This window comes from Peromyscus leucopus, chromosome 14 (genome assembly GCF_004664715.2).
Source record: "Peromyscus leucopus breed LL Stock chromosome 14, UCI_PerLeu_2.1, whole genome shotgun sequence".
Classification (NCBI taxonomy): Eukaryota; Metazoa; Chordata; class Mammalia; order Rodentia; family Cricetidae; genus Peromyscus; species Peromyscus leucopus.
This window is the reverse complement of record NC_051075.1, coordinates 69,978,837-70,002,284: the sequence shown is the minus strand read 5'-3', so window position 1 is coordinate 70,002,284 and position 23,448 is coordinate 69,978,837. Positions and strand designations below refer to the sequence as shown.

Sequence of the window (23,448 nt, the reverse complement as noted above, 5' to 3'; positions counted from 1 at the left end):
TGGTGTGGTGTAGGTGTGGTGTGGTGTAGGTGTGGTGTGGTATGGTGTGGGTGTGGTGTGGTGTGGATGGTGTGGTGTGGTGTGGTGTAGGTGTGGTATGGTGTGGTGTGGTGTGGTGTAGGTGTGGTATGGTGTAGGTGTGGTGTGGTGTGGTGTAGGTGTGGTGTGGTATGGTGTAGGTGTGGTGTGGTGTGGTGTAGGTGTGGTGTGTAGGTGTGGTGTGGTGTGGTGTGGTGTGGTGTGGTATGGTGTAGGTGTGGTGTGGTGTGGTATGGTGTGGGTGTGGTGTGGTATGGTGTGGTGTGGTGTGGTGTGGTATGGTGTGGTGTGGTGTGGTGTAGGTGTGGTGTGGTGTGGTGTGGTGTGGTGTGGTATGGTGTGGTGTGGTGTGGTGTGGTGTAGGTGTGGTGTGGTGTGGTGTAGGTGTGGTGTGGTGTGTATGGTGTGGTGTGGTGTGGTGTGGTGTGGTGTGTGTGTGTGGTGTGGTGTGGTGTGGTGTGTGTGGTGTAGGTGTGTGTGGTTGTAGGTGTGGTGTGGTGTGGTTGTTGGTGTGGTGTGGTGTGGTGTGGTGTGGTGTGGTGTGGTGTGGTGTGGTGTGGTGTAGGTGTGGTGTGGTGATGGTGTAGGTGTGGTGTGGTGTGATATGGTGTAGATGTGGTGTGGTATGGTGTGGTGTGGTGTAGGTGTGGTGTGGTGTGGTGTAGGTGTGGTGTGGTGTGGTGTGGTGTAGGTGTGGTGTGGTGTGATATGGTGTGGGTGTGGTGTGGTGTAGGTGTGGTGTGATGTGGTGTGGTGTGGTATGGTGTGGGTGTGGTGTGGTGTAGGTATGGTGTGGTATTGACACCTAATATCTCAGCACTAGGGAGACAGAGGAATCCATGCAGGGCTCACAGCAAGACATTGTCCTGAAAAGCCAAGATAGAAAAAGAAAAAAAAAAAAGAAACTAATTTGGAAATTTTTTAAAAATCTAGATATCTAAACAAATCTTTTTTAAAAAAGACACTAAGGAAAAGGACCCCTGCTACCTGATGCCACGATTCACCCCTATAATCCAGAATCGTGGCACTATATCATTGGTTCTCAACATGTGGGTCACGACCCCTTTGGGAGTCAAATATCAGATATTTACACTACAATTCACAACAGTAGCAAAATTACAGTAGTTATGAAGTAGCAACAAAATAACTCTATGGTTGGGGGTCACCACAACATGAGGCACTGTATTACAGGGTTGCAGTGTTAGGAAGGTTGAGAAGCACTGAGTTAGACTGAGGATTGGCATAAAGACTAAAGGAACCGAGTGGGAAGTCCAGACAGCTAGCATCTGTGGTACTTGGAGTTTATCGCAATGGGCCAATGAGGAGAGGAGTCTTTAAAACAAGAGGTGTGCTGACATAGCTGGGCATTTGATGGGAATAAAAAGAATGTCCTGACTGCAACCCAACACTGTCTGTGAAAATTCACTGTGATGGATCACACTAAGTCCTAAATCTAAATGCTGAAGTCATGACGTGCCCGGGAGAAAACAGCAGAGAACATGCATGAGTTGGAAGCAGACATGTTTTCTTAGCTAAACAATAAAAATCCATAACCACACACACTTTGAAGCTTGAATAAATTAGACTTCATCAAACTTAAAAACTTGTCAGCAAATTATAGCATCAAGAAAATGAATGAGTAAGCCCAGCATGGGTAAAGATATTCTTAAAACATATTTATACAAAGAAGTCCTACAACTACAGAATTAAAAGAAAACAGCATGATTAAAAAGATGTAAAAGATTATTTAAATAGACACTTCAGGAAGGAATATATAAAATAGTCGATGTACACTTGAAACAATGTCAAAAGGAAGATGCAAATTCAAACTACAAAGAGATAGCCACCACAAATCCACTCCGTCTCTACAGTTAAAAATACCAACAATGTCAAAATCTGGCAAGGATGTGGGACAGCCTGAAGTCTCACAGATGGTAGGAATATAAAATAATATAGCATCTTACACAAGAGAAGTAGCATAACCCTCATTTAATATTTACTTATGTGTCTATGTGCGAGTATGAGCACAAGTGTTCAGATGCCCTCAGAGCTCAGAAGCCAACTGGAGTTACAGGCAGTTGTAAGCTGACTGACATGGGAGCTGAGAAACAAAGGCGGGTCCTCTGGAAGAGCAGCAAGTGCCCTAACTGATGAGCCATCTCTCCAACCCATAGCACAACCATTTTTATACAACGTATATATATTTACGTAAGAGAAATTCTGATTTCTTATCTTAGAAAAATCAAACGTGCATGTATCGTGTGACAATTCCATTTCCAAGGGAAATGAAGTATTTACAAAGAACCTTGTATAAGAATGTTCACAACAGCAAAGGAATCACACCAAACTGGAAATAATCCAGATACCCTTTAATAGAAACCTGAATAAATCATGTGATCCGTGGTCAGCTTTGACAAAGGAACAGATTAAGAGACAAGCAAGCAACAGCATGAACAAACCTCAAAGCATGGTTACCTGCAGAAGCCAGACACAAAAGACCACAGGCCACACAATTCCACTCACGCAAAGCTCTACAGCAGGCAAAAATGAACCTACGCTTGAAGAAAACAGTGTTTCCTTCCATGCATGGAGGGCAGCTGGAATGGTGCAAGATGGACCTTTCAGGAGTCATGGTTAGGTTCTGTGTCTTGACAGGGCCTCAGGTATGCAGGTAAAGCCACCTGTCAACACTCAGTGGATACGTATTTAGGGCTTGTGTATTTTCTTATGTAAATTTCACAAAAGAAAAGCCACACTAAAGTACTATATGGTGTCTGTCAACAAGAATGCATTATACACTCCAACCCTGCTAAGACAGAGGGTCTCCAGTGTTTTAAGGCAAAGCATGCTGGCCCTCCCTTTTGTACCCTGCGCGTTCAGTAAAAGCTAAACCCCTTGCAGTGACCTCCATGGCGCTACCTGGCCTGGGTGCCTCCATCTTTTCCATTTCATTTTCTGCCATGCTTTCCGTGTTCACTGAAGCCACATTGGTCTGTCTTCAAATTTACCACCCTCTTTCCCCACTGAAAGCCCTTATCCTGTGCCCTGTGCCTGGGGTAGTCTCTCCATGAACTGCTGTGTAGACCACTCTCCCCACCTAGATTTTGTTTAAATAGCACTTCTTCCAAGAGGCTGCCCTTGGCCATTATGTCTACAGCACTACTTCTGGGCCTCCTCTATCACCTGGAATTAATTAATGTTCACAACACATTGCAGTAAGTGATATTCAATCGCACTGTCAATTTTTTACTGGTTAATTGCTTATTTTCTGCTTCTTCGACTTCAGTGTAAGTTCCACGGAAACCAGGATTTGACATTTAACCACTCTGGCCAGCGTTGGGCACTAACTCTGTAGATAGTCATTGAAGGGTCTCTAACAGTGCAAGGTAGAGAGGAGACAGGAAGGTCCCCTGAACTCCCTGGCTAGCCATGTTAGCCAACTGGTGAGTGCCGGGTTCAATGAGAGACCCTGTCTCAAAAGATAAGGTGGAGCGGAACATGTTGAGGAAGACACTTGATGTTGACCTCTGACCTCCACACTCACCGCACATACATGCACACCCACGAATGAATCAACACGTGAAGAATCAACATTATGTGAGTCTGTTGTCTTCACAGCACGTAGCACAGTTACTACACATTTTCGCGACTGTTCATTCACGTTTGCTGCCTTGGTGAGAATGAAAACCCACCAAGGCTAGGGATCGTGCCAGTTGTCGCCTTTATGGGCTGAGGCAGGGCTGGGGTGCAGCTCTGCAGAAGAGCATTTTCCCAGAATGCTTGAGGCCCTCAGTTAGGTTCCCAAGATAACACACAACAAAAACTAAAAACAACAACAAACCACTTAACTAGTGCGAGTTGGGCTTAAAAGTACTTGTTGACTAAAATGAGTGAATGCGTAAATGCACAAATCCCATCAGAAACCAGGGAAGCGACAGTGGACTAGCCGCTTCTTGGAGAGCACCTGTCCACGGCCAGTGTCAGAGCCATGTGGACATGCACAGAGAGAAAGAGAAATGAGACCCACTTGAAGTTCTTACCTTTCCGCTTGATTAGAAAAGGTAGTGCTGGATGCGAGCCTAGGAAATAAAGTAAACAGTCACACAGTATCTTAGCTTTCCCGGTAAAATGCATTAGCGTTGAGCTAGGGCTGTGGTTCAGGTTTGGGCGGTGAGAATACAGCTACTGGCAATTCCTTTGATGGGCATCAGAGGGCGCACTCCGCGGTCATGTCCAGGGTTACACTCAAACCCACTCTCCCAGACCTGTCTCCTGTGTCAGTCACAGATTCCCAAGGAAAGGCATACAAGTAAGAGTTTACTGTCGCCCGCCCAACCTGAAAAAATGGCAGTTGTAGCGCAGATGGGCAGACATCAGAACCTGTCATCTGGTGACCCCTGCATTAACTCAGTTTCATTTCTCTGTCACCGACCTTTGAAACCTGACTCCAAGTGAACCACACATTGAAAACAAAGCCCTCTACCACAGCAGCAGCATCCTCAGCTTGCTGTTGAGTTGGAGTGGTGAGAAGGGAACACTGCCTTTTAGAGACAAAAACTATGAATTAAATATGCAAAACTGACCACATTTTGAAAACTATAGTGTGCCTCATTGGCCATGGACGTATGCTCTCTCATGACTGAGAATGAACCAAATCAGTGGATTCAAAAGCACACCTTATAATCTGTAAGTTACTGAAGACACCAGGAGAATGCTACAAACTATTTTAGTAGAACAACTGAAGGGACCAAGAGCTTCAGGGAGGGCTGGTAGCTCCAGCAACTGCCATAGCAATATCCTCCCCAGCTGCCTTGGCTGAAGGTCTTATGCGAAAGATTTTACGATGGAGAAAGAAACGGCAACCCAACTAAACAATAATCAAGGGTGTGGGAGTTTAAAGGATTCACCTGAAGACCAGAGGGCTGAAGCTTGAAGGGATCTAAGCTGACGGCTCTATACGAGATGGGAAACATTTGAGGGAGAGACGCACAGGCTGTCTGTGTTGAGCTTACGGACGCCTAGAACATCCAGAGGATGCTCTGTGTAGTGGTCCCTGGCAGCATTGCTAAAGCCACATTATCTCACCTTGCGTTCTTCACAGTGAAACTGGGACATGTAAAGAAAGCTGCATAGATGATTCCAGAATCTGCTTTCTTGGCAGCTTGATGGTCAAGATTAGGCTATCACGAGTCACACCAATTTGCACTAAATGTTTTTCAGTCTCTTGCTAGTCTACCCAAAGGAGCTAGATAGTCAAGTGTACGGATATAGGTATTTAAGTGTCTGCCTATGGAAGTATGTGAATGTGTGTGCTACTGTTTTTCCATGTTTTTTTTTCAAAACACATGTTTCCACCCTAATAGTTGGTAGTAATCGGGCACGGATTATATATACTTTAATATTAAACCTCACAGTCTCCTCTCTGTGTCCTCTGTGGCTTAGACCAGCTGTGCCAAGATGGCAGCAGAGCAGAACCACAACTCCGCCTGCTCTAAAACTACAGAGTGGTGACAGTAGGACTGTGGTCACGCCTTAATCAAAACCACCAACCCCACAGGGGTAGAGATAGAGGAGGACACAGCATTCATTCTGTAACTACCAAGACTGAGTTCAAATCAACGGCTTGGATGAAGTCGTCTTTTCCTTATCTCTTCCAGTTCCCATATTCATCACTTACTTCTTACAATGGCTTTTGAATTTTGGTTACACTTAACTTTACGCAGTCTCTAACTCTGTAACTCTAAAAATACTCCAAAATCATCAGGGAGAGCTGGCTGGGGAGATGGCTCAGTGGGTAAGAGCACTTGGGCAAGCGTGAGGACCTGAGTTCAAATCCCCAGCACTCTTGTAAAAAAGTTAGGAATGCTTGTATATGCCTGGAAGCCAACACTGGGAAGTGGAGACACTTGGGATTTGGGAGCTCGTTGCCAGTCAGCCTAGCATAATCAGCAAGCTTCTAGTTCAAGGAGAGACCCTGTCTCAAGGGAATAAGGAGGAGAGTGATAAGCAAGACATCCGAAGTCCTCTGGCTTCTGCATATGCAAATAGGTGTGGCCACACACTCACACAAACCATACACACACATACTACACCATACTACACTTACACACATCACATACATACCATACACACATACCACACCATACTATACTCACATGTACCACACACATACCATACACACACCACACCATATTACACTCACACATACCACACACATACCATATACACCTAAACCACACCATCCTACACTCCCATGTACCACTCCATACTATGCTCACATGCACCACACACATACTATACACATACACACCACACCATCCTACACTCACATGCACCACTCCATACTACACTCACACACACCACACACTTATTATACACACACATACCACATCACACCACACTCACACATACCACACACATACCTTACATACATATGCTATACCACACCACACTCACATGCACCACACATATATCATACACATCATACATATACATACCACACCATATCATACACATGAATTGGGGTGGGGAGCAAATAACAGGATTATATATTTTTGTGATCAAGTTTTTAATGTTTTCCTGTTTAACTCAACAACAGAATTACTACTACTGTGTACGTGTGTGAGTGTACATGTTGTACATGTGTATGTGCCCATACATGCAGATGGTGCGCAGAGGCCAGAGGAGGTTGTCAGTGTCCTGTATTCTTCTCTGCCTTCTTTCCTGGAGACAGGGTCCCTCGCTAAACCTGGCGCTCAGCTGGCCAGGAAATTCCAGTGTTCCTCATACCTCAGTCCCCAGCAGCACTGGGGTTACAGATGCTCACCCGTGCATGCCTGGCTTATTATGTGGGTGCTGGGAGTTTGAACTCGGGCACACACACTTGCAGAGCAAGTGTCTTACCCACTGAGCCATCTCCACAGCCCCTGTTCTTACTCGTTTTTAAAATTAAGTTTAGCGGCATTGAGGTCCATTCTCAGGTGGTGTGCTGGCACATGCCCATAAGCCCGGCACTTCAGAGGCAGGAGGATTGCTGCTTGAGGCAGCCTAGGACACAGAAGTTTTACTTAAACACAGATAAACGTGCACGTGAGCCATCTACTTGTTCTTCTTCTTCGTACAGCTTGGCAACGTTTGGTGGCTCTGACGGCCAGCTGGGCCGCTGTTTCCGTGACGGTTTGGGGTTCCTGGAGGAAACCCTGTGAGAGGCCAGCCTAGGCTACATAGTGAAACCCTATATCAAAACCAAAACAAAAGATTAAAAAAACAACAAAAAAAAAACCAAGGCCACAAACCAAAAAGATTGTCTTTCGTGCTCCCTGAAATCCCAAGTATCTGCAGGTTCTTCCTCCTCCAAACCAAGGCGCTTACCTAAGCCCTGTCTTGTGTGGCCACCCAACCATTTCACACAAAACTGTTCCTTTCAACAACCAAGCCATGGCCAAGCATGGTGGCACAAACCTATAATCCCAGTAACTAAGGAGGCTGAGGCTGGGGAATCACAAGGTCAAAGCCACTGGTGCTACAACATAGCAAGTTCAAGGTCAGCCTGGACTGCACAGCAAGACCCTGTCTAAAAAAACCAAAGGAAACAAACAAAAAGCTCCACGGATTACCTGAACATAGGATCTAGGTCTTTTTTTTATAATATTTTTAATCTTTAATTTTATTTTATGGATATGGATGTCTGTTCACTGTGTGTATGCAGCACCCTCAGAGGCCAGGCATCAGATCCCCTGGACCTAGAGTTAACAGACAGTTGTGAGCCGCAGTGTGGGTGCTGGGAATTGAACCTGGTCCTCTGGGAGAGCAGCCATCTTTCCAGCCCCAGGAGTGAAGTCTTAATGCTGATGGTCCAAGGCACCTAGCACTGTACTGGCAGAGGTCAGAAACTTAGCAAGTTCACCTGAGTCGAACTCAGTCTCTGTGAGCTGCATAGTTATTACTGAACTGGAATTTAGTCATGGGCACAAAACACATTCCCCTTCTAATGTCTATACATAAAGGGAATTGCCTTCATATTAACCCTCAGATGGAAGGTCCTGTTCCCACAACATGTGCACACTTTCGTTTATCTGAGTCAGAACTGTGAAGATGAAGTGTGACAGACAATGATGCCCTGAACTGAACAGTTAAGAGAGGCTCCCTTGAGATCACACAAGAAGTGTCAGATCACCACAAAACAGGAGAAGAGAGAGAACAGTATTATCGTTATAATGGTTAATACAAAGCCTACTTTGGACGGACGGCCCGAACACTGTCACACATATTAGCTCATGCAGCACTAGGGAGCAACAGTCAGACTCTGACCTTGACTCATGACCTGGTACAGCTGAGAAATGAAATCAAAAGATGCTTCCGTCCATTTAAAAAAATAAAAAAAAAAAACTAGTCTGAATTGATCCCACAGGTACCAGGCATCTACCAGGTGTCTGGATAGTTCACTTTCAAACTGATGGCCCCGATGTCAAGATCTGCTTAGCGGATAAAATAGAGGCTAACATTCACCTTCCCACAGACTGCATTATATCGAGCAACAGAGGGGCCGCCAAGTCCGGGCTCAGATGAATGAAAGTGGAGAGGACCACAATGGCCAGCCCCAGGGTTTCTTCATCGTATTCTTCGAGAACGGCCCCACAGTCATGGCATCTGCAAAGGGGAACAGAGGGCAGACATGTTAGAAAGCCACCGTGGTTTCAAGGCAATACACAAACACAGCCATTTGCCAGAAGTCTTGGGAGACTCCAGTGCCACTGTCACCATAAGACCGGGAAGAGACTGGGTGGCAGGGATCATGGTCCTTTCTTTACCGTTCAGTCCACAAGCTTCCGGCCCCATGGGAGTTTCTGCTCCTTTAGAAAGAGCTTTAGGTAGACTAACAGCTTCTGGGACTTCAGGAAAGTGAAATTACGTATAAGAACAGTCAGTAACTAGAGTTTTTGGATCGGTTTTTACAGTTTTACTTAAACAATGATAAACGTGCACGTGAGCCATCTACTTGTCCTTCTTCATCGTACAGCTTGGCAATGTTTGGTGGCTCTGATGACCAGCTGTGCCGCTGTTTCCATGACAGTTTGGGGTTCCTGGAGGAAGCGCTGTGAATGATCTCAGCACAGTCAGATCTGCTCACATCAGAAGGTTTTCCAGATCCTTGACACGGTGGACCAAGAACTTCTGGAAGCCACCGGGTGGCCTGTGCCCAGCTTTCCTGTCCCATAACCAGCGTTAGGCCTCAGGATCTGGCCCCCGAATCTCCTTACATTCTGTTGCTGATGCCTCTGGGTTTCTGTCAGATGCACTTAACTTGGACATAGTGTTCTGACTGGTACAGGATGACCTTCAGGGTCCTCTATTTGATGATCTTGGGCTGTATTAGATGTCTAAGGGCAGCCACGATGCTGTGCAGGAGACAGCAGCCACCTCACAGGCAGCCCCAAGGATGGAGAGGGGATTGCAGTAACTAGATAAATTTTCATTTGTCAAAGTGAAAAAATGCCTAGCCATGGCTAGAAGCTTTCAAAAGATGTCCGGTCTGTGGGGAAAAGACAGAGGACTCGAGTGAACCTGGACACTCTAGGAAGCCTGTGGCGCTGGCCCGTGCCTCTTCTCCACTGTTCCCTTACACCAGCTTTGCGAATGTCTAGTCCCGCTAAACTAATATGGAAGAGCACTGGCATCTGCTTTTAAGAAACCCACAATGTATTGCTCTTTGCTGGGTCCTAATATAGGTTCCACTCATCCCAACCAAAGGCAGCTTTCTAAAGTGAAACCGAGAACTAAAAATAACTCAGGGACCAGAGCTACGGTTACTGCACCCTTTCCATCTGAAATGCGCCTAAATATGAGCCAAAGAAGAGAGTGTCTTAAAAGTTAATTTAGCATTTAAAATTCACACTTGGAACTCCAGAGACAGCACACAAAAGGAACCAAAGGGCTAGGATGGTGGCTCTGTTGGTAAAGGGCTTGCCTTGTACGTATGAGGACCTGAGGTTGAGTCCCAGGACCCAAGAGATACAGTTGGGTCTGGGGCAAGCGCTTGTAATCCCAGCACTAGCGCTGACCTCTGACCTCCACACACATGCTCACATAAATGCATGTGCATTGGAACACACACACACACACACACACACACACACACACACACACGAGCAACCAGAAGCCACTAAGAAAAATGATAACTTAAAGTGGGCCCGGGGCATTATGACACAAAATGGAGAAATTATACCAAAGCTCTGGGGACATTTCTAGGTAGTTGTACGAGCCAGACACATCTGCTTCTCAAGTATGTGAGAAGAACTGCGCTGGCTAGTTTTTATGTCAACTTAGTACAAGCCAGGGTTATCTGGGAAAAAGGGATCTTAGCTGAGAAAATGCATCTATGGGCTCAGTCTGTAGGCAAGTCTGTGGGGCATTTTCTTGACTGATGATGGACATGGAAGGGCCCAGGTCACTGTGGGCAGTGCCACCCCGGGCAGGTGGTTTAGGGGTGTATAAAAAAAGCAAGCTGAGACAGTGATGGGGGACAAGCCAGTCAGCAGCACCCCTCCATGGCCCCTGCATCAGTTCCTGCCTCCAGCTTCCTGCCTTGATGTTCCTAACTGGTGGACTGCAAGTTGTAAAATAACTTTGGGGTCATAGTGTTTAATCACAGCAGTAGAAACCCTGAGACAGCCTTCACCTCACTTCTGGCAGCACAATGAGCAACACTATGTGGATATTTGCACCATCCTTTCTCCCTCGCTTTCCTTTATCAGACTGTGACCCCCCTTTATCCAGGAGCCTGTCTAGTCCCTGGGGTCTGTGCGGGTCTGAAAATCCCCAAGCCTCATTTTATTTTATCATACACACTAAACAACTATTGGTGTGCCAGGCAAGACATAGGGTGCTTAGGGCACAAAATACAGAAGAAATTGTTCTCATCCCAGGGAACTCACAGTCTATTTAATAACATGTACCTGTACTAAGTAGACAAAGAGATAAAATACAGTGTGACAAGTGCTGGGCTGGAGATGGCCCAGAGGCTCTGGGAAACTGGAGAAGGGTGTGACTAATCCTTTCCCTCACAACCAGGGGAACTTAGCCTTCTGCTAGATGTTAAGTGTGCAATCCGAAGATCAAACACCAAGAAAGAACACATCGGGAATGCTCTGGAAACAGAAAAGGGGCTGAAGCAAGAGCAGTAGGAACATTCACACACTAGAATGCCTTTGAGCTAAACATGTGGGCTTAATCTTAGAAGAACTCGGGGCTATTGGCAACTGACAGTCTGGGAGGTGATGAGCCAGTTTGAGATGCAGAGAGTAGATTATACTTCCAGGATGGAAGAAGAATGAAGCCAGGCAGTGGTGGTGCACGCCTTTTTTAATCCCAGCACTCTGGAGGCGGAGGCAGGCGGATCTCCTCTGAGATCCAGGCCAGCCAGGGCTACACAGAGAAACCCTATCTAGACATCCTATCCCATTCCCCCCAAACCACACACACAAAAAAAAAGGAGTCCCTTCTTTGTTCCCAGTGTAACAATTGGACATTTCCAGGGTGAAGATTTTATGAGTGTTAAATTATTTTTAGGGGTAAGTGGGATTATCTAATTCTATCCAAATTAAAAGGGGGGGGGCGCTGCCAAAGTATAAACAAAACACTACTCATAGTGCGTGCATTTCTAAACCTCAATTGTGTACAACACAGCTTCAGCCCTTTGAAAAATAAAGTGTGACTGAAAAGCAAAGTGCACTTCCTCGCCTGGGGACCAAACTCTAACTCTATAACCAAAGCACAAGAAAAAGCAAGCAAGCAAACAAACAAAAACCAGGGAGCTTACTTGTCCGTCATCACCGTTGGCTGCTCATCCGTGAACTCTTCGGGCGCGGGCACGAACATACTGGCTATGCTGGGTGCTGACAGCAGACTGGATTTAGTGGCACCTGGACAAGCAGCAGAGAGACAACCGTGAACTCAGCTTCTGGAGCCAGGACAGTCTCCACTCTGCATTCATTAACTCTCCGAAGACCACATTCATGAGATCACAGACATTCCACCCGGGGCCGGACAAAGACCTGAGAGGGAACTAAGACCAAGGAAGAACTGGATGCCCTACCTCTCTCTTGCTTCATGACTTTAAAAAACCAGAAAGTTCAGCTGGGCCAGCGGGGTCTAAGATACAGTTGGACTTCCTAGCATTAAATGAACAATATGATATTTCTAGTGCACAAGTGCATATCATCATTAAAGCGGTGCTTCTATGAGAAGGCAGTGAGACCCCAAACTTTATACACTTCAACAAGAGGGGAGGTGGTGAGACCCCAAACTTCACACACATGATCAAAGGGAATGCTGGGGCTAGAAAACTAGTTCAGTGTTCTGCTTTGGAAATTATTATCGTAAACACTAGAGAGAAAGGACTTTATTGTCAACTGAAGTATCTGTGAGTGCAGTATTAGCTATTTCACTTGATGGCTTGCTCTCCTTCACTCAGTCAATACAACAGTTTCAAAACTTTGAGGTTAGATCCTTTCAAGGAAATCTGAGGCCAGGATCTTAGCAACCAGCACCAATAGACAGTGAATGTGAGGACTGGAAGGATGGTTCAGCAGTTAAGGGAGCCTTCTGCTCTCCCAGAGGACTCAAGTCTGGTTCCCAGTATCCACATCAAGACAGCTTACACCTGCCTGAGACTCCAGCTCCAGGAGACCTGACAGGCTTTTCTGGCCTCCATGGGTACCTGCATGCATGTGAGTGTACACACACACACACACACACACACACACACACACACACACACACACACACACACTGTAAATCTCAAAACATAATGTGGAGAGTCAGGAGGGTGCCCTCCATTAAGAAAGCCGCCAGTGCAGGGCAGATCCCCTGGAACTGTGTAAACGAGGCCTCTAACATGACTCCCAGAGTGACAACATGAAATAATAGCATGCTCTGCAAAGTAGCAACTGTTAATCTGAGTTCTTCAAGCAGACAAAAAAATCATAATAAAATAATGATCATTAAATAATCCATTTCTCATCATGAAACACATAACTTGGTCCTGAAAAAAAAAAATGTGTGATTTCCCCTCAGAAAGAATCACAACTGAAAGAATGGTCACTAAAGACGTGAGTATACAAGTCTTAGACGCCTAGCCTGGAGGGTGATGCTGCCGTCTGAGGGGGAAATGGTGTTGAAGTTCTCGCTAACACGCTATAGACCACCTCCCCGGGTAAAGTTTCCAAAGCGTATTTCTGAGAAGCAAAGATTTGCAAACACAAGTACCAACTATCTAAAAATATCTTCACCTTCTGAAGATCCCAATTGGGAATACAAACCTTGCTACCATACCTGTCGGCTGTTTCTGAGCTAGCATTCCTTCCCAGGGATATCTAAGTGTACTGTTAACAAAGAATGTCTGCAAAAATGCTGCACAGTGTCAAAGACATCAGCAAATCCATAGTAGAGTCGGCAAAAGCACAAGCCTATAAACAATTCTCCACGTCTCATGATCACTGATAGGAATACTAGCCAAAGGTGAAGATGACTATGCCAGAGCAGAAAAAAATCAGTCCAAAAATATCTGGTAATGTGCCCACAATCTCACTACAAATAACTCCAAGATTACAAGATTGTCAAGATTTCAAACCAAGGAACAAGAAGGACTCTGGCATTTCTGTGGCTTCCCAACAAGCATTACCTAAGGGGAGGTGTTTTGACAGTAGCCCCATGAAGTTGTTTTTCTCTAATGACAACACAGAAAGTATGTTGCAATATTTATGGCAGCCATCTATCAAAGCAAATAGGTTAGGTGCCTGGGCATGGGTTCTTATAGGACATCGTTAGCTGAACAATGGATTGCTAAATCCTGCTGTCGAAGTGGAACCAGGGAGTAATGTATGAGAAGGTGAGAAATATGAAAAAAGAAAGCCACAAACCTCAGCAACTTTTCCTTGTAAGTGATCCACAACTAAGTCGGTGGTATTAAACTCAGCCTCTGTTTCTGTCCTCCACTTACTGGCAATAACTCTGAGCCCACCACCACTGTTCCCTGCCAGAACATCCAGAGTGCCGCTGTACAGAGCTCTCAGAAACTTGAACACAGAGGGGACCATCTCCAAAGCCCAACTTCAAAGCTGGAGATGCTGATAAATGTCTCTTTTGGGATCTCAGAGACGGGAGAGACTCTGAGGATGCACTTGTCTCAAAGCACACATCAGCTGCGCAGCTGCACCCATGGACTGTCCCACATGCAGTGGGAGATAGGCTGTAAAACTCTGCATCACCTTGAGGCTTCCACCTTTACCTCATCGTGGTTTTGATAGGTCACTTAGACAACGGAGCGTCACCCTGATGCTTTCACCTTTATTTCATACTGGTTTTGATGGGCCATTTAGATCACAACCAAGCACCAAAGATTTGTTTCAACCACCCTGACTTATGAAAGCATTTCTTAGCCTCACAGACAAGTGTCTCTTCACATCTGCTGGAGGACCAGAGTGCTACTCATTGCCAAAGAAGTGTCCAGGAAGCTGGACACAAATATCTCCTCAGGCTTTAGAAAAACAGAAGAGTAGTTTAGCCTAGCAACATAGGTTTGCTTGATTCAAGAGACTACTTAGAAAACGTGGTCAGAATTACTTCTCTCTTCCTCTCTTCCTCTCTCTCTCTCTCTCTCTCTCTCTCTCTCTCTCTCTCTCTCTCTCTCCCTCTCTCCCTCTCTCTCTCTCTCTTTCTTTCTTTCTTTTGTAACCAATGATAGATTCATCAGCCTTCTGAATTTTAATAACAAAGGTAATGAATAACTAAATATGTAGTTAAATGCATGGGAAGAATTTGGAAAAGAAAACTTCCAATGATCTTAGTGCAGATGCATACTCATTTTGTTCCCACAACTAGAATAAAGTGTGTAGTTTAATACATAATTCAAGATAGCTGGAAAAGAAGCTGTTTGTCCATAGTCCCAACATTCTAGAAAAGATAAGGACAATCTGAACTCTGCTCAGGAAAAGAATATAGGGTGACATGGGAAACTGATGCATCTTGGGAGGAAGGCTGAAGAGTCCAGGGCTACCTGGTCTAGAAACAGCTTAGGGACATAAGAAATGGGCAGTTATTTTCAAATGTCCAAAGTGTGAGGTGAGAGATGCTAGAATTGTCTTGTGTGGCCCCAAGCTTTAGAAAGATACTCTATGGCAGGGCTTTTGCTGGACACATTCAAGGATGAACTGTCATGAATTCCCCAGCCCTGGAGATATTTTACAGGTTGGGAATATGTGGAGCTGTTGAAGAAGAGGTTTTGCACCTGCTGTGTGGATCTGTGAGGGACACACGGTCCTTCAGTTCTACAGTCTGAGACCCTGGGACTCAACCAACCTCTTGTTCTCAGCGGCTGTCCCTCCAGGTCAGGGTTTAGGCACATTGGCACATTACACTGGCGTTTCCCGGGCTGTACCTGTTCTGTGGATAAAGAGAGCATTTCAGTCTTCAGTGTGGTCAGTTTAATACCAGTCACAGCACAGTCATAGCACAGCCAATGCAGCAAACCTTCCCATGGGGCCATTTTTGTCATGGTTACTTTATTAAGACATAAAGGTGAAACCTGCGGGTAGGGTTAGTCACAGTTTTGTTACAAACCTGTCGCTCAGTTAAATGAGCTGCATCTGAAATGGTAGAGGATCTAAAACTATTTTTTTTTAAAGTTTCTAGTCCCACTCTGTTTCAAAAGAATGCAAATCCTGTGTCTCCTAATAGGAAATGAAGGGCCAGTGTCATGGCCATGAAAGAATGCTTTATGCAAATCAACAAATACATCAATGATACTCTGGAGTAATGGCTAGACAGTTCACATGGGAAACACTTGGACTAGTTAGAGAAAATGATAGGGATTCGGCTGAGAGATGGGGAACAAGAACAGGGAGCAAGAATGGAGTGATGCTTAGGGCATGTTCATTCACACAGAAGATGTGGACAGTGGAGAGGAGGCAGGCTTTCTATGAACGGGCTGGTGCATGCTGAGGTGAATTTGTCATGACTCAATGTAAGCTGTCATTCTCAGTGTGTCTACATGACCATAGTTGTTCCTGGTGGAAACTAGAGCGTCACTGAATCAACGTGTGTGGTTCAAAGTGACATGTCACCTAACATGATACTCCGCATTCACAGACTCCTCCGCTGGGATCAGGCAATAAGCATGAGAACACCAAAGCCAGGTGTAAGGTAGGCTCAACCACAGAAGGCTGAGGCAAAACGATCACTTGAGCCCAGATGTTCAAGACCAGCCTGGGTAACAAAGAAAGATCCTGTGTCCAAAACAAAACAAACAAAAACCTTGAGAATAATGAGTTAAAGCTTTTATTAAGGGACTCAGAGATAAGTGAACAAAGTTGGGGAGTGGAAAATTAAAAAATAAGCCCCGGCAGTGTTCAGTGAGAGAAATCTAGACAACATGGACTCTTAAGTGTGAAGCCAAGAAGACGAGAATCATTAAGTCTGGTTGAAAAGTTAAAAAAAAAAAAATGGCTAAATGGGTTATTTTGCATCATGAAGTGTTTCGTAGCTTAAAGTTCAGATCAGAAATTGAGGTCAATTTACATTTTCATAACTCTACTTAATCAAATTAGATTATAGTTGTAGTCAGAATCTACAGTGGCTGAGGCTGTGCTACACACCAAGCTACAACAGCGTGTAGCCCAAGTCAGGGCCCCCAAGTCAACCTAAGCATTTCATACCAAAGATCTAACTGAGCTGCGCTTCTCAGGTTCCATGGCTTCATCTCTGGAGATGGGGGCACAGTCCCCCACAGTACAGAGAAGGGAGCCAATGCTCAAACCAAATATATTCTTGGGGATGGCTGGCCAGTGTCTTTCCCACGTCTCTCGTGTCTATCGCCTCTTGGCTACTCATTACTCACTCCTGTATGCCACTAGATGAAACCACCAAGCCTTTGACATGTCAAATAATCTTCGAATTCCAGGAGTCTGAAGCTGTCTGTTACATACAAGCGTGAATGTGGTATGTGGATCTCTTCTTGAAGAACAACGAAGATAAATGGGAGGACATACATACAATTTGAAAAACAGCCCAGGATTTTGGTTGTGTGCACACCATGATTCTGCATCATAATGAAGAAATTAAAAATAATCTCACAGTTGGAGCCAGAAAATAATAACCAAAATACTAAAGGGCACTCCCACAGCATGTTGCAATAATCAGCCTTCATATTTTCATGGTGTATGCACACTTTAAGGTGCTTTTGTGTTTATAATCTTGTGCCTCAAATGACCCATTTCACACAATTCTGTACAACATGAAAGTGTGTGGCTGCAGCCTGGTGACCCTGCTGGCTAAAATACACAACTCATTCTCAGACTTGGAGACCACGCCATCACCAAGCTGACATTTGTTATTAAACTTCAGTATTTTATAATTTATGAATGAGGGTATTGATAATCTGGTGCCTTTAAAACTTTGTACCATGAAGTCATAGCTCCATCCCTCCTCCCCAGGCAGATAATCTGAGATCTGAAATCTGGATCTTACCAGAATAAAGAGTTGGGCATGCCTAAACAGGACCCGTCTAAACAGAGACGAGCCTAGATGGGGATCAGCCTAGACAGAGACCATAATGCTCTAGAGCACTTAGAAAATCTGAATATATGTTCATTACTTCCAGGTTATTGAAAAACTGTTTTAACCAAAGAACACAAGAAGTGGACAGAGAAAGTGGTGTTAGCTAATCTGAGAGGCAAAGAAGAAGAAAAGGCTTGACCCACCAGTGTCCCAGCTGCTGATGTTATGGGGGGCGCTAGACTGATGCTCCAGCTGTCGCTTCATTAACTGGCTCATTGTCAGAACTCCCAGGGATCCCCTTTTCATCTGCCTATACTGAGCTATACGAAGGAAATTAGGAGATGATTACTGGGGGAGAATATATTTCCCATCAAACACACAGGCTCTATACATCCACACAGATCTTAATTCAGTCTTCGTAAGCTATCTGTAATTTTTGCTAAATTATATGCTCCTAATCAAGTGAAAAAACTAAGCCTTCTGTCGTTTCCGGTGTCTCTGCGGTACAGGCAATAGCACTCCTTAGCGTTCATCTACCAACTGTACATATTTACTCAATGAATGCAATATGCTTATTTGTATGCTCTGCCACATTCTAAAAAGGATTCAAAACAAACAGTGCTACCTTGAATTGAATTGAAAGCTACTGAGGTAAGCCAAAACACTGATTTAAAAGTCTGCACTATTTCCAAGCTATTTGAGGCCCTGTCTACTATTTGGAAAATATGAATTAAATAGCACTCCACAAGTACGCTCTTTGTTTGACAAAACAATGGTGACATTTCTGTCCTACAATTCAGCCCTGATATGATTCTCAACAATGAAAAACTATACGCTTTTCCAAACCAGAGACCATCCAAAGTACACTGCCAATTGTGTGCTAACTTTTCTCCTGTCCCCCTGTGAGACACTCCTTGCCTATACACCAACCCAGTGTGAGCACTCAGCCTCACCAAGATGGCTGTAGGCCTGACCCCAAGCACCCAGATGTTGACAACTTGGGTTCCCCCACCTGACTCACTTGAAAGGGCAAGTTCAGAAGCCAAAGTTGTTGAACTGCACACCCTAGAAAGGAACTGCAGAGACCAGAATGTCCACTGACTAGCCCCTGGGCAACTCTGAATGATATGTATAGGTTTCACAGTCAACAATGAGACAGCAGCTACGTATGAAGTGAAATCATTTATAACATCGTTTCTGGTGTAGTCTGCATGCTGTTTGATTTATGGTGGTCGTGGCATGTTTAGTTACAAAATAATCAACCAGCAACTTGAGCCAGAAAGGAATGGGGTGGGATTCGTGTGTCTTGGAGCCCATAATCACTAAATTTGTGGGAATAGTTAACCGACTGAATAATAAACGTCACTGATTTGTTTATTGATTAGTTAGTAACTTTACAAGTTTGCAACTACTTGAAAAGTAAAGCTTCAAGAACAATTCAAAAGCAGAAATATTCTGGGTTTGAATCAAGAGCCTTGCATGTGTAAAGCAAGCCACCTTCTGACTGAACTACATGCCAAGCTAAAACAGAAATCTTTTAAAGGATTTTAAAAAATTAAAAATAAGTGGCATCTTGCAGACTCAATCAAGTACAGATATAAAACCTCTAGTGTTGAGATGATTTCTCCAATTCTTTGTTTTGGTTTGGTTTGCAGTGCTGGGGATGGGACCCAGACCCTCACACATGCTGGGCAAGGGCTCTGCCACTGAACTGCATTTCCAGTCTCTCAAATGATTCCAAAGACGGCAGAATTCCTGAGAGCAAAAACAGCAGTGGATGAGGTCCCTGGCATTATGCCTCCAAGAGCACACCACCGAATTCTATGATGATGCTTTTCATGACAAGAGCAGGGAAGATGGGGTGCTAAACTCACCCCCAAAAGGCTAGCTAGACTCAGTCATGACTAAGAGATCCTGACCCCCTTGACACACTGGAATTACAGCAATTTAGCCATTCTGGCCATTTCTAATCATACTGCTTAGAGTTCTAGGAGGGAATTCAGTGTCTTTTTGTTTTTAAAGATGACTCATGTAAATAAGGAAGAGAAAATACACTATTGTGATTTTTGTCATTATCAAACATTCTTCATGATTAAAATAATAAACACAACACTTAGTTTTAGAACTAGCCATTCTATTTTGCAACCAAAGGCAAAATATATGCTACTTAGAAACTATTTCTTAAAACTTTTACAGTCATATAATATAATTGATTTAGAATTATTCAAAGACTGTGTGGAATACTAAAAATAGTATTGACTTGAAAATCTAATAGATCAAAGTATCCATTTCTATCTCTATCACTTGGTGGCTCTGTGACTTTAGGCAAGCCTTTCTCCTCTGTCTGCCATGCAGTGCATATGTAAGGAGTGGATCGAGATCATGCTGTGTGTGAGCCATTCATCATGGCGTCAATACAGGAGGAGAATCAAATAAATATTATCTAGGATCATCATTAAGACTGTACCCTCCTTGGGGAAAAATGAGGTTCTATTTATTCACCTTTGATCCCCAATGACAAACACAATACCTGGCCCCCACCAGATAATGCATGGAATAATGAATGAATAATGAATGAAAGAATGAACAAATGGGTAAGAGAATGGCGACAATGATTCTCTTCCACACAACCAGACCAGCATTTACATTAAGAACTGTATCTGGCTTTTCAGACCATACTCCTTTCAAAAGGTGGTCCATGAAGACTCACTAACTCTTCCGGTAGCATCCATATGGAACACAAGTTTATCAGGACATGAGAGAAAGATTTCCAGAAAGTACACTTCTATCTGTCTGGGTCACTGATTCCTTCCAAGAATTTCTTTTTGCTGAAAATCTCCTGACACCACTGAGCTAGGGAAACACCTTGATGGAACAGTAATGAAGCTCAAGATTCTCGTGGTCAAAACCTGGCACCCAAGAGCAAGGGGAGGTTTCAAAATACCTCGTGTAGACTTTGTGATGTGTTGGGCCATTTTTATTTTCAGCCTAAAAAGAGCAGATTTAGTTGCACCTATAGGATCATGATACATTTATTTTAGGATAACCCAGATAAAGCTGTGCTCATGATGGAAGGTAACTCAGATTTAACCAAGTAAGATTCTGCCATGAACAAAGCTTTGCATGCACCACATGACCAGTTTTATGTTCTATGGTCAGGCTAGTAGTGATGTTTACTTTGTTGAATGATGAAATTTGGTATTTATTCCTTAATAAATTAGGGTTCTTGGACAATCCAACATTTGAGGAATGGACTAAAGCAGGCCATGCTACCCTCAAGAGTTTCATAGAGTGCACAACACTGTATCATTGAGGAAGCTATTGAAGCACTATTTTTTAAGTAGGGTTAGCAAAACTGAAAGTAATATGTATTGGTCATGTTCCAAAATTGATACATACAGAAACCATCACTGAGAAACACTTACTTGATATTGACGAGTGGCTGCCTGTTTCGGGTGCACCTGCTTCTAATGTAGGGGCAGACGAAGATTCCCGTGGCATTTCCAATGTTGAAAGTCCTTTAGAAGAGGGATCTACAAATGGAAATACTGCTTAAAGTTAAGGACAGTGGTGGAAAGTAGTTGGAGAGCCTTTCTGAGTCTTTTTCCCTCTTGTCTACAATGTCCATTCAAATCTGTAGGCACTTTCTGCCTCTAGCGATTACCTTAGAGAGATTACATATATTCTACATCACATTCTGTATGCACTGCTATGTCCCTCAGGAGACTGAAGCTTGTGTAGCTATAAAGATAATGCTTGAAATGTCCATGGTGCTAACTAGCTCTGAACACTTTACTGTTCCATATTTGTTGCTTTTCAGCTAATACCTAATATTCCATTTCACCTATCTCCACCTTTGTCTGAAAGTTTCCTCTTTTTCATTTATATTTTAATCTTCAATAGAGGATTTCACATCCAGGGAGGCTTCCAAGATACTGTTTCCTTCCCAAAAACTGAGTCAGGCAACTCTCTTATGGAGCATTTGCCCTTATGTTTTCCAAACGTATCACACTGTAATGTTATTATTTACTTAGTTACCTATAAATGTTACTAAGCTGAAAGCAATTTAAGAGCAGGATCTTGGTCTACTATGAAATAAATAGTACTAAGTGAGATTCTCGGTTTCTTTAGAGCAGTAGTTCTCAACCTTCCTAATGCTGCAACCATTTAATATAGTTCCTTTCTTATGGTGAACCTCAACCACAAAATTATTCCGTTGCAGAGGAGGAGTAGATATGGGAGAGAGGAGAGGTGAAGAAGGGGACTGGAAGGAGAGGAGGGAGGGGAAACTGCAGTCGTATATTGTAATATATGAGAGAAGAAGAAAGAAAAAAGAAAACATTATTTCATTGCTAGTTCATAACTATAATTTTGCTTCTGTTATGAACTGTAATGCAAATATCTGACATGCTGGCTCTCTCAACCCACAAAGGGATGATGACCCACAAGTTGAGAACCGCTGCTTTAGAGGGACACAACCTCTAGTTTGTTTTTTTTCCATTGGAAAAATGTCCTCCCTGATGTAAATTATTTTCTGCATATAATATTGCCTTACTAATCTATCAACATTGAGAAAGAAGCCTTCTTACACCATTCTAGATAACTGCACAGTAACCTCTCAAAATTTCTCAAAGGATTGTCATGTCAAACCTACAATTCTTTCCAGCAGCACTGGGCAGTGAATACACTGAGCCTCTTGCTGGCTCAGAGTTGCCAGTGTGGGTTTCCATGACTACACTGCGCTGTGAGTTAGAGATAGCCATCCCAAGTGGCTTCAAGCTCTTAAACTCAATGCACCATCTCATCTTTTTCATAACACCAACTGCTTCTTTTTGCCACTGAGCAATCAATCCACAATATTTTATAATTCATGTATGCTGCTCCAACACTAGACACCATTAAACCTGTTAAGGTGTCAGATATAAAAAGTCCCAGGACAGAGTCTGAGACAAAGTTTTGGGACAATGGCTTTGGACTATCTACTTTTCAGTTTTAGAGGTCTTTCTGATACAGAGATATAGTTGCCATATTAATAATTTCATGTGTGTCCTCTATGTACAGGTTCATGTGGGGGTGTGTAGGTGTGCCCCAGGGTTTGATGCTGAATATATTCCTTGATCACTCTCTACTTTTTTTGTTATCTCACTGAACCTGGAACTCATAGATTCAGCTAGGCTGACTGGCTAATGAGTGGCAGGGATCTGTCTCTCTATGCTCGGGCCCCATCCCAGCCCCCAAGCACAAGGACCACAGACAGTGCACACTGCCTTCCTTGGCACTTAATGGTTGCCAGTTATCCAAACTCAGTTCCTCATCCTGTATGGCAGGCAGATTAACAGCTGAGTCATATCATTACTAATAACTTCAGGTATTCTTTTTTGTAAATTGGTTTATTTATTTAGCTCTCTCTCTCTCTCTCTCTCTCTCTCTCTCTCTCTCTCTCTCTGTGTGTGTGTGTGTGTGTGTGTGTGTGTGTGTGTGTGTGTGTGTGTACAGGCATCTACAGAGGCTAGAAGAGGGTACTGGATCCCCTGGAGCTGGCGTTACAGGTCGCTGGAAGCCACCTGATATAGGTGCTGGGAACCAAACTCAGGTCCTCTATATGAGCAGTATGCACTCATACATTGAACCACTGCTCCAACATCCCCTCCAATAACTTCACCATAACAAAACAGTATACCTGCTGCAAATTTCCCAACACTCTTAATACTGAGTAATCATTTGAAATTACTTTAGTCATCAAGATAAAAATGTTAGGTATTGTTTTTTTCATAATGCAAAATTAGAAAAGTTTAAAATTTCCTCTCTTGCCCTTATTTACCTGCCTTCTCTGTGTGCTACAGCTATAGATTATGG

The 23,448-nt window shown here is 43.9% G+C and overlaps 1 protein-coding gene across 1 annotated transcript in view; it reads right to left on the bottom strand.

Moving 5' to 3' along the window:
* Nucleotides 1-23,448, bottom strand: part of Unc79 (unc-79 homolog, NALCN channel complex subunit) — a 206,072-nt gene that overhangs the window by 46,776 nt on the left and 135,848 nt on the right. Inside the window, 6 exon segments of the mRNA XM_028888312.2 lie at nucleotides 4,080-4,118; nucleotides 8,548-8,688; nucleotides 11,858-11,960; nucleotides 15,397-15,480; nucleotides 17,796-17,912; nucleotides 21,018-21,125. Coding sequence (XP_028744145.1) covers nucleotides 4,080-4,118; nucleotides 8,548-8,688; nucleotides 11,858-11,960; nucleotides 15,397-15,480; nucleotides 17,796-17,912; nucleotides 21,018-21,125 — 592 coding nt within the window.